We start from the raw sequence: 14,292 nt of genomic DNA, 5'->3' as shown, positions 1-14,292 counted from the left end.
TCAACGCGTTCAATTGATAACGCATGACAGGAAAATCAAATGAAACCTTGAAACGAGTTCCACTTTCGCAGATGATCGCGGTCAGCTGATTTTATTATAACACTTCGAACCATAACTATTGATATCAATTAAATACATGTCTCTGACCCTACCACTTAAAATCAAAACCGACCACCCAAATTTAGTTTCATCGATTTCTCGGCCGTAGATGAAAGCATAGCCAACTCAAACAAGCAAAACTTTGATAAAACTCGACTACTCAGCTTAACAATGCATTAGCCAACTTTGCTAATCAACAAATGTTTGACTGGGCAAACATTGGGTTCGAACACAAACGCTCTCAACTTCACAAACATAACCATGCCACTAAATTATAGATATGGCACATGAAATTATAAATCGCGTGTTCAAATAAGCATTACTTATTTTAGCTGTGCCTCGGCTAGCTAGATTGATTAAATTCACGATCGCAACCACCGACAACGTTTTAGACTCAATCTTAACTATCAAATACTCGATCGATATCGAGAAACTATAAAACAACCATATTTGTGCTGTACAGATTTTGATTGAACAATTTTGAGGAGCTATTCAACATTCGTTTAACAGTGGAGAATTATGGTGGTGAACATCATTTTTGATGTGATCACCGGTTCCAAGGCGGGTAATGATGGGGACTTTAATGACAGACTCAACCATCGTTACTCAGCAGTGGTCCTCGCTTTCTGCGCCATCTTTGCAATGTCAACACAGCTTATAGGTTAGTTCGTCACTGTTTTTTTGGTGCCGTACAGACTTAGCTAAGCCGCGTTCTGGGAAGAGAGGGGTGTTGCGGTTGGTGTAAGTAGTATAAAATTCTAACTAGAACATCAACGGGGTGGGGGGACGGACAATTACTGCAGTAATTGTCCGTCCCCCCCCACCGTTGAGGTTCCAGTCAGAATTTTATACTACTGGTGTAATGATAGTGAACGGAAACTTGATACACTTCGAACATTTTGTCAGTAGCTTGAAACATCAAGAATTATAGAAAGATCTTATCACGGTTGACTGAGATTTCAAATTTCATGACAGAAAATGAAAATATCTCGTTTAATATTCCACGGGATGTTTATTTTCGTTCCACGACAAGATCTTTCCAAGATTTACCTTGTTTTAGAACGTTTAAGTTTTCGTTCTTTCAACCATGTATGATCAACGTATAACTCAGTAACAAAATATTTGTCTATTCCGTATCAACATGAGGAAAAATTTCTTAAGCGTATCTGTACAAGTTTAAAAAACTGACCACCGAACTCCGCAGCTTTGGGCTTATCCATTCAAATCATTTTAATTTATTCTAAAATCTCAAAGATTGTCATTTAAAATTAAAGCAGACTAGAATCGCATTCTCTCCAATTGTGATAGAAACTTTCAGAAAATATCTTTTTGGATTCAGTGCTCTAGCTTCCTTCTTTTAGTAAATGCAGAAAGTAACTTTCAAAACACATGTAGTTTAAAATAAAAACAGAATTGAAGCCATAGAAAATTTCTTTGATTGTACATTGCAAATTTTTTTCGTCACTCGCGAAGTTAGGCCTACTGTCCTTTTACATTTAGTTTCTGCTAAACCTGTAGACAATAGATGGAAAAAAACGTAACGTAATTTAAAACGTACTTGAAAAATTTTAGAGGTCAAATTTATCGACTCAGCTTAATTACTAGTTTCTAGACTCAGCGATAACTAGTTTCAAAATTTTTCGGTCGAATTAATAGTTAATGGCTGAAAAACAATTTGAAAATTCGGATCTATTCTGTTTTGCCTCCCCCCCCCCAGCTTAGTGCGCATAAATTTTTTATGACCCCCAGGCGCACGTGCTATTTTCTTACATAGTAACGTGCTATATAACAACCTATAATTTGTTACTTGGGGTCATAAAAAACCCAAAAGTGTGGGGGGGGGGGAACAGAATAGATCCAAAAATTCGGAAGTTACAAAAAGTCTACTTTGTGTTACGGCTGTTTTTCCCATCATTCTTTACAATCCATGTTACTATCCATGTTGTTATATTAAGAGTGGCGTGAATTGATACTAACACACAGTTGCTAGTGCCATGTGATAGTTATCAAAAACCGAGGCAAAGTCAGGTTGATGAATAATTTCGAGAGGGCGATAACAAACATCTGGTTATGTTATTAATCAACTCTCATTGCGATTAGATCAGTTGCAGATTTGATTAACCTGCAGTTATGCAAATAATCTATCTCAAAGTGACTGAATTCAAAACATTAGGACAAGTTTGATGTAGACCTCCGAAAGTTACTCAAAAACTTGTCCCCTCAGGAGTTCAAAAAAAATCTCGGTACTGAAAACAATTGAGTTTTAAAATTCGTGCATTTCCAATAACTCGGTTTTAATACATGAAGTTGTGTTTTTTAATCGAATCTGAACTAAAATAGCGGAAAATAAATTTGAAACGTTTTTCAGAATTCTTATTGTTTTCTTAATTTGATACGTCAATTTCAAACATTTGTGTAGTTTAGAGAGCGAGATCAAGATTTTCACAAAGCCCTGGCAACTAACATATAATGAGAGGTTTAATCAAATAATGGACCAAAAATGTACTTTATCTAAATAAAAATAAGATTGCAGTACAAACAAAAAACAATGGTTTAATTCTTGTACATTTGGCACAAGAATACAAAGACAACAAATGAATAGGAATTGGTTTATTTTCAAAATGGATGCCAAGAATCGGAGTGCCCAAAAATCAAAGTTTTTTCCAAAAATCTGATGTTCATTAAGTTTTTAACAGGCTAACTTCAATTAAGATACTACAGTCCTCTGGTTGATATTGGTTGTAGAATTAATAGACAATTTTATGGTCCATCAAATTCACATTTAATTTCAGTATTGTGAGGGTCTATATTCAGTTTTTAAAATATCGGAACTAAGACTGAAATCAATGTACAGCTTAAATATTAAAAAATCGATTTCATATTGACAGTTTGGCATTTAATATCATTTACGTTTTAAGCTTTCAAGTTTTTCGAGAAAACTTAAGGACTTTCAGTTGCCTTGGTACCAAAACCCATCAAACTGAAAAAAATCTTTAAAAGTAAAATGAAGAAAACAAAAGGCATCAAGACATCTCAAAAATAAGGAGAAAGACTTCAAATGAACAAATACATAACAATAGCTGGCGTCATGGTCAGATTTGTTGGTGCTAGGACAATAGATCGAAAAACAACAGATCGAAAGCGAAAATTGGGACAATAGATCGAAAATTAAATTATTCAAGTGGAGTATTGGCCAATCAGATTTCAGCGCTCATTGATTATACAGCATATAACATGTTCTGTTGTGATATTTTGTTCGGTTGTGATAGATTCATATCAAGTCCCACGGGCCGCTAAGGCATGGCCATGGCTCGCGAGGAATGGCCATAATGTGGTAATTATATTGCAGCTCGCAAATAATGCTTAATTTCAACCAATAAGAACAGATTAATTTTCGATCTATTGTCCCAAATTTTCTGTTTTCGATTTGTTGTCCTTTCGATCTACTGTCCGGTCACCAGATTTGTTAGCACGCAAAATAGTAATTTAAATTGAACGAGACACATTCAGCTGAATTTTCTGACTTTTTTGCATCGGTGGACAATCTTATTCTAACGAATTTGGCCTTCATTCAAAAATAATTTGTTTCGATCAAAACTCTTTATCGCTAAGAAACAGTCGCAAGCTTCGCTACGTGTCACCAAATTTAATATGACACAATTTGAATCCGTATTTTAAATCGGTAGAACAAAATATCGAGTTTTCTCCATCTGAGCTTTTCACAAACAAAGTGGCAGAGAACAATTTATTTAATTTTAGGCTAGATTACAATTTATTCTTTTAAAAATTTGCAATAAAAAAAATTGACGTGAACATCTATGAGGAATATTACATTGAAAGCACATTAAATGGAAGAGATAAATTTAAGGACAGGAATAAAAGCTAGCTTTGTTTGATTTATCTTAATTTCTGGAGTTTTGATTCGTTCTTTTTCGTCTATTGAAATATGAACTCTAATCTAAACTACGAGTTTCTGAAATTAAATACTGCGTTTCATTTTCATAATGTACAGTCTTTACAGCTCAAATGTAGAATGAAACTGGTTTAAGTTATAGACTCAAAGTCAATGAATGATTTTGTTCAGTTTCAAAATTTCCCTTTTCTTTGATTCGAATCCCTTATTGATCGGTGGGGTTGCACATTTCGTTTATTATTTATTTTAAAACTGACTTTCATCAGTTCAGTTTACACATGGTTTTATCTTTTTGTACAAGGCATCAATATCGTCCAAATAGTTGCGATATGTGATCGTCGCACAAACAAGAGACCCAGTTACCAAAGCGGGCACAAACCCACAACACCAAGTATCTTGTCCCGTAACGTACAACCCTTTAATCTCGGTTTTAAATCGAGACATTCTCGAAAACTCCTCCGAATATCTATACATTCCGTGACTCATTCCATACACCTCTCCTTGGTTGGAATTCAGGTACATATTATTTGTAACAGGGGTTCCGATTTCAAACACCTCAACTTTGTCTTCTAATTGAGGGTAACTTTGCAAAACGCGCGCCCATATTTTCTTAGCGAGGGCTTCCTTCAAGCTTGAATACTGATCGCCTCGTTTTGTAGTCGGTTTATCATCCCACATTTCAAACCAAGAATATGGACATAAAGTTATTACAGTACAGGTACTTGTAGGTTCGCTTTGATTGACATCAAACGACCTGTCTTTAGCTGATGGAAAGCTAACATAAACAAAAGGAAGGCTCAATTCATCAACAGCTTTCCAGGGATCACTTTCAGAACTCCAATTTTCAAACAATTCTTCAAAATTAAGGTTATCATACATCCATGTATTAAACGCTGAAAGGCCAAGTTCTCCGCTCGTTGCCGAAAGACCCACAAAAAGACTAAACCCGCCCATGCTAGGTTGCATAGTTTGTCGAATGGCATCAATATTTGGGCAAATTTTTGAAACTAAGTCTTTCGGAGGCATCATTTTTACAAAAGTGTTCACAAACCCTGCGGACGATATGATATATTTGGCTTTAACCTGAGCAACTTCTTTGTTAGCTATTAGAACGTTCACGCCTTTGCAGAGCAGCTTTCCGCCGGGATTTCGGTCTAAGATTAAACTATCAATTTTTGATCTAACGTAACATTTTCCTCCGAATTTGTTTATTCCTTTCACAAGATAATAAGGGATGATGGACGGGCCATGTTTGGGGTAAAACCCCCCTTCTTTAATGTAATGATCCGCCACACAGATATTCAGAAAAAGGTTTAAATACTTCGAAGGCAAGGCTAAAGTGCCATAAATGTATTCTATACATGCTAAAACTTCCTTATTTGAAGTTATTTCGCTGAACGCATCTTTCGCTGTCGTTCTGAAATAACGTTTCCATAATTGGTACTTTGTACCCAAAGGAACGCTTGAAAGTCTTTTTGAAACAAACTCAGGTGCCATTTTCAAAATCGCAAAGAACATAGATACGTCTCGACCCGATTTCATAATTTCTAACAACCGATCAAAGACTGCTTCGTTTCCCGGAAACTGTTCGCTTAGTTTTGTTTTCCATTTTTCATATCCACCATAAATATCGATAGTTTTGAAGTTATCCTTATTTTCCGGGTCGCCAATTTCAACTTTATCGAATCTCTCGTCCATCGGATACCATGTAATTTGCCCTTCTGTAAGCTGGTCAAGTAGCTGGCAAAAGTTTTCATCGCCTTTCATATCTCCGACATAGTGTAAGCCAGTATCAAATTCAAATCTTCCTTTTTTGAAAGTATGGCACCCCCCACCTAGCTTTGTGTGTTGTTCAAATAAGGCCACTTTATAACCATGTCGGGTCATTATTGAGGCAGCGACCAAAGCGCTCGTTCCTCCGCCGATTAGAATGACGTCGAAATTTTCCTGCTCCAGGGTCTGCTTTGTAGGAACTTCACCCCGTAGAATCTCCATTTTGTCTTCTGGAACTCTGTCATTGTTTGGTTTAGGTTTGCGTTGATCTTCGAGAAAAATATTTTTGTGGATTCCGAAGAATCGGTCAAACCTCCGAGTACACATTAACACAATCGGAGTGAATATGATTGTGTTGAGAATGATCCAAAAGACCAGTTCAAGCACAAACCAGAAAAAGGCAGTTTCCATTGCGATAAACTGAAAATATAAGAAACTGACTAACGTCGGACAAATTCATCTCGAACGACAGGCGGGGTAATTTAATTCAGAGGGGCTGTAGTCTAGATATTTTTAGGGTATTCACCATAGCACCTTTTAACATAAAATAAAAATAAGTTAGCAGAAAAGATCACCCATAATGTAGCAAAGAATGCCTTTGAAATTTTGCAAAATTCCTCTGAAATACCACTGGGCTATTGAGAAGCCTCAAAAATGCAAAAATGGGCAGAGTTTGGAACGTACCCTCAAAAAGAAGACCTACTGATAATAAACTTTTAGGCTCCTGAAAAATTTGTTCTTGATTGTTCCCGATAAAAAAAATTTAAAAAATCAGTTTTGTAGTTCAGAAGCATTCCTGTGACAATAGATTACTTCTCTAAACTTTTATAAAAAATTGAAACACTCACGTGCACATTTTAAAATGCCGAAAGTTTTCAGTGTCAGAAGTTATAATGCCAGAAGTTGCTACTTAGCCAGAAGTTGAATTTCGTTGACTTACGTCATTTTAAAACGTGCGCGTTTCGTGTTTTAAGCATGGTTAAGTGACTCTGCTTGAAGTCACTTCGAAATTCTGACTTAATATCCCGAACCGCTTCACGGTTCTCGATAAACGCCAGAAGTTCTCAGTGACTTCAAGCAGAGTCACTTAACCATTACTTCTGTGTGCATGTGATGTCAGCGAGAAAGTAGATAACTCCTTTCAACTTTGTTTCCCTCGCCCAGAAGATCTGAAAGAAACGATTTTCCAGAGAGTCCTTAAATTTTTCCAGGGAGTCCTTAAATTTTTCCAGGGAGTCCTTTAAACTGTTGGGCGCCTGGCGAGTTCCACCCTGGTTGGGTGATGTACGCGGACAATGTGTGTTTCGTGAACAAGACATACTACATTGCACAAGAAGACCACGTGACCACTGCCAGGAGGGACGGAGAGACAGTGTATGTCCAGTTCTACCAGTGGTACCCTGTCATCCTCATACTCATGGGGGTACTTTTCTACGTACCCCAGATGTTCTGGACCGGAATGCTGGGCTCTTATGGTTAAGTTTTCCACTAGACTAAATTGATGTTAAAATAACATGCTGTGAGCGAGAACATCCAAATTATAATTGTGCATAATATAAGCTTGACAGTATGGTATAAACTTGTTCAATGGCATAAACGTGATCTTGATGAACAAGAAAACCAGGAAAATTTTTCCAAGTTTGTATATGATTGTGTGAATTCGTGCTCATTATCCAAAAGCAAAAATAGTCTTACAAAAATGGATGCAAGCAATGTTTACAAAACATTCGACTAAGTAATCAATTTTGTTCTATACACAATAGTGACAGAAGTAAAATTGACTAACTGCTCAGTAATTTTGTTTAGAGATTGACATGAACAAGATGGTGAACACGGTTGACAACTGTGAGTTGATAATGAAGCCTGAAGACAGAAAGAAGAGTCTGATGGACTTGGCCACCTTCTTGGACAAACACCTCGAGGCCAAGAAACGTCTCTCGGACATTAACAAGAAAAATGGTACTAGCTTTCGTTTGTGCTCAATAACGGGGGGGGGGGGGAGAGAGATCTCAACTCTAACTCCTGGGACCTTATATGTGATATGAACCTTATCAGTTGCGTTGACGAATGAAAATGATCCATCAAATTACAAGATTAAAAGGAACCGCAAACATGTATTAGATCAATTATGTCAAAATAAATTGGTTTGCGTTTCAGCCAATTTTGTGAGCAAGGCACTCTTCAAATGCAGAGACAAGTAAGTCACATAACAAGAAGACACTTAATTCTCTTTTTGATCCATTGAGACAAAATTGGATCTATTCTGACCTCTCCCTGTGTTATTTGTGTCCACAAAATATGTGTTGTGATATAGCACGTGACTATAAAAAAGATAGCATTTTTGTCTGTGGGGCATAAAAGTTAAATGTCCACTGAGCTGGTGGGGGGGGGGGGGTCAGAATAGGTCTACAAAATTTATGAAAATAAGGCAAAAATGCTATCTTTTTAAGTTTTCCTTAGAATGCTATCTTTAAGTTTTACTTAGAGTTGAAGAAAGTTCGGTTAATTGCGAAAACGTTATCAATTGTGCAAGTCAAAATGCTTTAAAATGAGAACAAAAATAACAAAATGAAAGATAGTGCACAACTACAAAAATTTTGATTGTACTAGCCTCCGTATATTTAGAAAGGGGGGGGGGGGGTGACAGGGGTGGGATGACTGAGGGCACCAAACTTTAAAGACCAAGAGCCACCCCTCACCCTGAAGTTGTTTCCTCAGAACAGTTTTAGTGCATACTTAGAGACTAGTAAAGCGCAAGACTCTAAGAGCTGATAGGCCATTTAATACCCTCCCAGCGCTACCTGTTCATCCCGTTTTTGAGGACGAAAAGTCAAATGGGTCAGACGAAAAATTGGTCAAGCGAAAAATCGCATTAAAAAGACCACAGACTAATATAATTCATACCGACTTCGTTTGAGAGCAATTAATCACAATCCAAAAAATGTATCAATTTATCTTTTTCTTTGGAAGATTTCTACCAACCGCAGAACGAAGAGCTTGACAAAAAAATACTGATATCAATCTAAGAGGCTTAATTAATGACGCAACTTATCGTGGGTCCTTCCAATTTGACACGTTTGCTATAAGAATCTTAGAGCAATCATGGGACGTTTGTTGAATTGTTACGCTACCTTTTCATTCTTTTTGATTATCCTAGATTCTGAGAAAAATATTTTAAAATCATAAGTCAAATATTTAGACCTAATCCAACTTATTTCCAATTGTAGGGACTCTGGGGCCAGCATGGGCACGTACTATCTCATCGTGAAGATAGCGAATGTGGTGAATGTTCTGATACAGATAATCTCTCTCAACTGGATCATTGGTCCAGGTACTTGGAAATGGGGATTTGAGGTCATCGTCTGCATCCTCAACGGAGACCCCTGGACAGACACCTGGAGATTCCCAATGACCACCTTCTGCGACTTCCAACGACACGACGATATGGGTCAGTTGCGTTTCGATATCCCCCCCCCCTTGTATATAATTTCATATAATCCAGGTTGAGGTCCTAAGCCAAAAAGCAATCTGGTCAGATCTTGTCCAAAATTTTTTGCTTTCAATGGTGTCCAGGGCGGTAACTTTAGTCTCGTAATGCTCATGTTCGCTGGATCAAGCTGAGTCTGACAAGAGGTCCTTTCATTCCGTTTTATTAACTGTTTTATCATTGATATTATGGCGTGAATAGGCTAACATTCAAAAGACCTGCGTATAATCGTGAATTCGACAGCAAGTCATTTTCTCCTATTATCTTTCTACATAAGAAACCCCACAAAATTAAATTTCAGATAGTGAATTTCCTGATATCTGAAAAACTTACGAAATCTAACTATAACAGGAATCGTGCAGCAAGAGACGGTGCAGTGTGTGTTGGGAGTGAATCTGTACAATGAGAAGATCTTCCTGTTTGTGTGGTGCTGGCTCTACTTCATGCTGGTCATGAACATCGTCGCAGTTTGCAACTGGATCAGCACTCTTTACGCCAGCAACAACCGATTCCGGTTCATACATTTCCAGAGTCACTTCGAATCCAATTCCTCCTTGTTTTTAGCTTATTTCGAAAAAATTCTTAGTCAAAAGAGCTTTTCATTTCAATACACATCAGTTTTTGACAAAATTGAGACGTATGATGGAAAATTCTGTGTCTTGTTTCTAACTAAATCCAGTATAGGAATTGAAATCACTTATGTTGATCTCAACTTAATTTAATTCCCTTGAATATTACCACACGGTTGGTTGTAATCGCCACCGAGAAGTTATCAAACACCGAGGCGAAGCCGAGGTGTTATGATAACTTCGAGGGCGATAACAACCGTGTGGTAATTTTTTTAATCAACACCTGTTGCGATCATTTCAAAATTGAACACAGTTTTATTGGTTTTTCAATTTCATTTTTTGTAGATAATTACATTTTCAAAGGTAAGTGATATTTCGTCGGATCTGTTCTTCGTTTTGTCCTCATGCGCCCCCCCCACATACACACACGCACACACACACACACACACACACACACACACACACACACCCACACAAACACACCCAAATGGACGCGCACACGCACCCACGAGCGCACACACACAAACACAACCACACACACGCACACACACACAAATACACACACGCACACACACGCTCACAGACACACACACATGCACACACACACACGCACATAAGCGCGCACACACATACACAATACAAACACACGACACATACACACAAACCACACACACCGCACACACACACAACACACACGCCACACAAGTTTTTTTTAGACTACAAGTTTATCAAAGCACACGCGTACATACGCACACGCTCACACACAAACACACGCGCGCACACACACATACGCGCGCAAACACACACAAGCACATACACACGTGCACACACACAAACACACTCACACAACCACACATACACACGCACGCACAAACACACACACATATACCACGCACAACACACACACACCACACACAAACCACACACACGCACACACAACACACACACACCGCACACACACAACACATACGCCACACTAGTTTTTTTAGACTACAAGTTTATCGAACCGTTTCCATCATTAGAGTACGAGTTTATCACAACTCTTTTTATCGCCATTGTTTATTTAGTAACAGTGGCGATAAAAGAGTGTGATAAACTCGTAGTCTAATGCTGAGGTGTTTTTCCAGTGTCGATCGGGTACTAAAATTTATTACACTGGCAGTTTATTTAACTGCTATTATCGCAACAGGTGTTGATTAAAGACGGTTGTTAAATTTAGTTAATGAAGTTCATGTACGCAGAGAAGAACATCCGGTGAACTGTAACTAAATGTGAAAGTATATTTTTGGGTTACAAATGGTCCCTTATCTAACTAGAAACAACTCAAAACCATGATGACCGGATCGCACATTTTTTTACTATGTAGTCTTCAGCCAGCTACCCTTTAGAAAAACTGAGAATTTGTGGATCTATTCTGTTTTTATTACCACACGGTTGGTTGTTATCGCCACCGAGAAGTTATCAAACTCCGAGGCGAAGCCGAGGTGTTATGATATTTTCGAGGGCGATAACAAACGTGTGGTAATTTTTTTTAATCAACACCTGTTGCGATCATTTCAAAATTGAACACAGTTTTATTGGTTTTTCAATTTCATTTTTTGTAGACAATTACATTTTCAAAGGTAAGTGATATTTCGTCGGATCTGTTCTTCGTTTTGTCCTCATGCGCCCCCCCCCCCCACATACACACACGCACACACACACACAAACCCACACAAACACACACGCAAATGGACGCGCACACGCACCCACGAGCGCACACACACAAAAACAACCACACACACGCACACACACACACAAATACACACACGCACACACACGCTCACAGACACACACACATGCACACACACGCACATAAGCGCGCACACACATACACATTACAAACACACCACACATACACACAAACCACACACACACCGCACACACACACGCCACACAAGTTTTTTTTAGACTACAAGTTTATCAATGCACACGCGTACATACGCACACGCTCACACACAAACACACGCGCGCACACACACATACGCGCGCAAACACACACAAGCACATACACAAGTGCACACACACAAACACACTCACACAACCACACACATACACACGCACGCACAAACACACACACATATACCACGCACAACACACACACCACACACAAACCACCCACACGCACACACACAACACACACACCGCACACACACAACACACACGCCACACTAGTTTTTTTAGACTACAAGTTTATCGAACCGTTTCCATCATTAGAGTACGAGTTTATCACCACTCTTTTATCGCCATTGTTTATTTAGTAACAGATGCGATAAAAGAGTGTGATAAACTCGTAGTCTAATGCTGAGGTGTTTTTCCAGTGTCGATCGGGTACTTAAATTTATTACACTGGCAGTTTATTTAACTGCTATTATCGCAACAGGTGTTGATTAAAGACAGTTGTTAAACTTAGTTAATGAAGTTCATGTACGCAGAGAAGAACATCCGGTGAACTGTAACTAAATGTGAAAGTATATTTTTGGGTTACAAATGGTCCCTTATCTAACTAGAAACAACTCAAAACCATGATGACCGGATCACACATTTTTTACTATGTAGTCTTCAGCCAGCTACCCTTTAGAAAAACTGAGAATTTGTGGATCTATTCTGTTTGACACCCCCCCCCCCCCTCCCCCCGTTCAAGATCGTTCAAGAGCAATTAAACAGTTACAAATTATATGTTGTTATATAGCACAATACTATGCAAAAAAATGCACGTGCGCCTGGGGGCGTAAAAGATATTAGCCCACTGGGGGGGGGGGGCATAGAGTAGACCCGAATTTGCTATACAAATTTTTGAATTACAAAAAAGAGTGTTTTACGCTTAGATGGATTGAGAAGCACATTCTGATGGGCAACAGGACTAAGGGCCCCGATCAGGTGACTTACATTCAGGAGAAGGAGCACAACAGAAGAGCCTTGAGGGCTTTCGTCATGAGCTTTTTGCGACCCGATGGTGTTTTCATGCTACGGTAAACCTTTTTTGGTCTTTCCCACTACAGTCCCTCTCCCACCTTAGCGCACCCCCCCCCCCCCGCTCAATCATGTTAAACATGTCATAATGGGGGGCTATAACGGTAAAGACTCCTTATTGATGTTTCACTACAATATCAAAACACCATAGAAACTGTGGTGGGTGGGATTATATATTCTAATACCATTAAAAACATGCAACTTGATCAGTAAAAATCGGGGACACGCCTTTAATTCACGTTTTTTATCGCACATTTAGATTGATTGCTGCGAACACGACCTCGATCAACATGACCGATCTCATTTGCAACTTGTGGCATCTCTACACCCAGAAGCCAAGAATTCAAAAAAGTTTCCCGAAACTTCCCAACATTCATGCCCTCGATGAGCATTCCGAGAAGCCAGGAAAAGAATAGAATGTCCATGAAAAATAACTGAATTTTATTGATATTATCATAACTTTGGACTACTGTATTATGAAACATGGAAAAATACTAATATCTTTACATTTTCTAATCAAGAACAAAGTGAACCGCATAAAAAGATCAACAAAGAGCCTAACAGGAAGTAGTTCAATGCGAGGTTGGCAAGTCAACTTCTAAGTAGAAGAAGACGATGGCGGTCAAGCAAGCGGATAGGCAAAAAAGCACAGGTTTGAAAAACAGGTCAAGCCGAAAGTTTGAGTTTAAGCCCACGCCCCCAGAAATTATATCCCTCCATAATGATATTTACTGTAATTGGATATGGGGGTAAAGCTTTATCTGAACGCTAAGCCGAGGTCTATATAACTGTTGGCTCATTAATTTTTTTCTGGCCGGCGTAAAATCCAGTTAAACAATTGCAATAAAAAACAAACATTTTACTCTTGAGCATCCAATAAAACCTTCTTATCAATTTGAATAAAAAATACCCACAGTTTGTCTGTGTTTAACAATGCCTACTTTAAAAAGCTGCTATTTCATCATCACTGTGAGAAGTAAATCAGTTTAGTTTTAATTATTCAAATAGCTTAATTGTTGCGATAAACTTATTAAATAGCCCCCGAACATATATACCTCCGCTATATATTCAAATACGTATGCGGCTGGGCTGAATCAAACCTACACTTTTTCAAGCCTCGCCACCCCAGCCGTACGCGAGTGAACCAATCTCCCACCCCGACTCATCAAATAAGGTCGTATCATTCTAACTGATTTCATTTTAGAACAATTTCTTATTTTTGAACGTTAGCAGGCTCGGTGAATGGGATGGTTTGATGCCAACCATCTTCCTTCATCACATCAGGTCGTACCATTCTAACTGATTTCATTTTTAGAGCAATTTCTTGTTTTGAATGTTAGCAGGCTCCTCGATGCCAAACCTCTTCCCTCCAGCTGGATACTTCTCGTCTTGGGTACTTCTCGTACCAAATATATAGACGAGGGTCAAGTACATAGTTG

At 38.5% G+C, this 14,292-nt stretch overlaps 1 protein-coding gene across 1 annotated transcript; it reads left to right on the top strand.

The window, feature by feature from the left end:
* Positions 1-393: 393 nt before the first annotated feature.
* Positions 394-13,359, top strand: LOC142358516 (innexin unc-9-like). Its single transcript, XM_075409910.1, has 8 exons — positions 394-760; positions 7,018-7,260; positions 7,592-7,744; positions 7,943-7,982; positions 9,013-9,233; positions 9,624-9,786; positions 12,709-12,852; positions 13,113-13,359. Exons 1-8 carry the CDS (start codon positions 619-621, stop codon positions 13,267-13,269), a joined length of 1,263 nt encoding a protein of 420 aa, XP_075266025.1. The 5' UTR covers positions 394-618; the 3' UTR covers positions 13,270-13,359.
* The last annotated feature ends 933 nt before the right edge of the window (positions 13,360-14,292 follow it).

The sequence above is a fragment of the Convolutriloba macropyga genome, unplaced genomic scaffold (assembly GCF_964194025.1).
Source record: "Convolutriloba macropyga unplaced genomic scaffold, txConMacr16.3 SCAFFOLD_2337, whole genome shotgun sequence".
NCBI lineage: Eukaryota > Metazoa > Xenacoelomorpha > Acoela > Convolutidae > Convolutriloba > Convolutriloba macropyga.
This window is presented reverse-complemented; position numbering and strand designations above follow the sequence as displayed.

Bases quoted from the DNA above. Each gene is read 5' to 3' on its own strand.
- LOC142358516 (XM_075409910.1), top strand. From the start codon at position 619: ATGGTGGTGAACATCATTTTTGATGTGATCACCGGTTCCAAGGCGGGT. The intron at 761-7,017 runs GTTAGTTCGTCA...AAATTTTTCCAG, and splicing joins AATGTCAACACAGCTTATAG to GGAGTCCTTTAAACTGTTGG. The intron at 12,853-13,112 runs GTAAACCTTTTT...TCGCACATTTAG, and splicing joins GATGGTGTTTTCATGCTACG to ATTGATTGCTGCGAACACGA.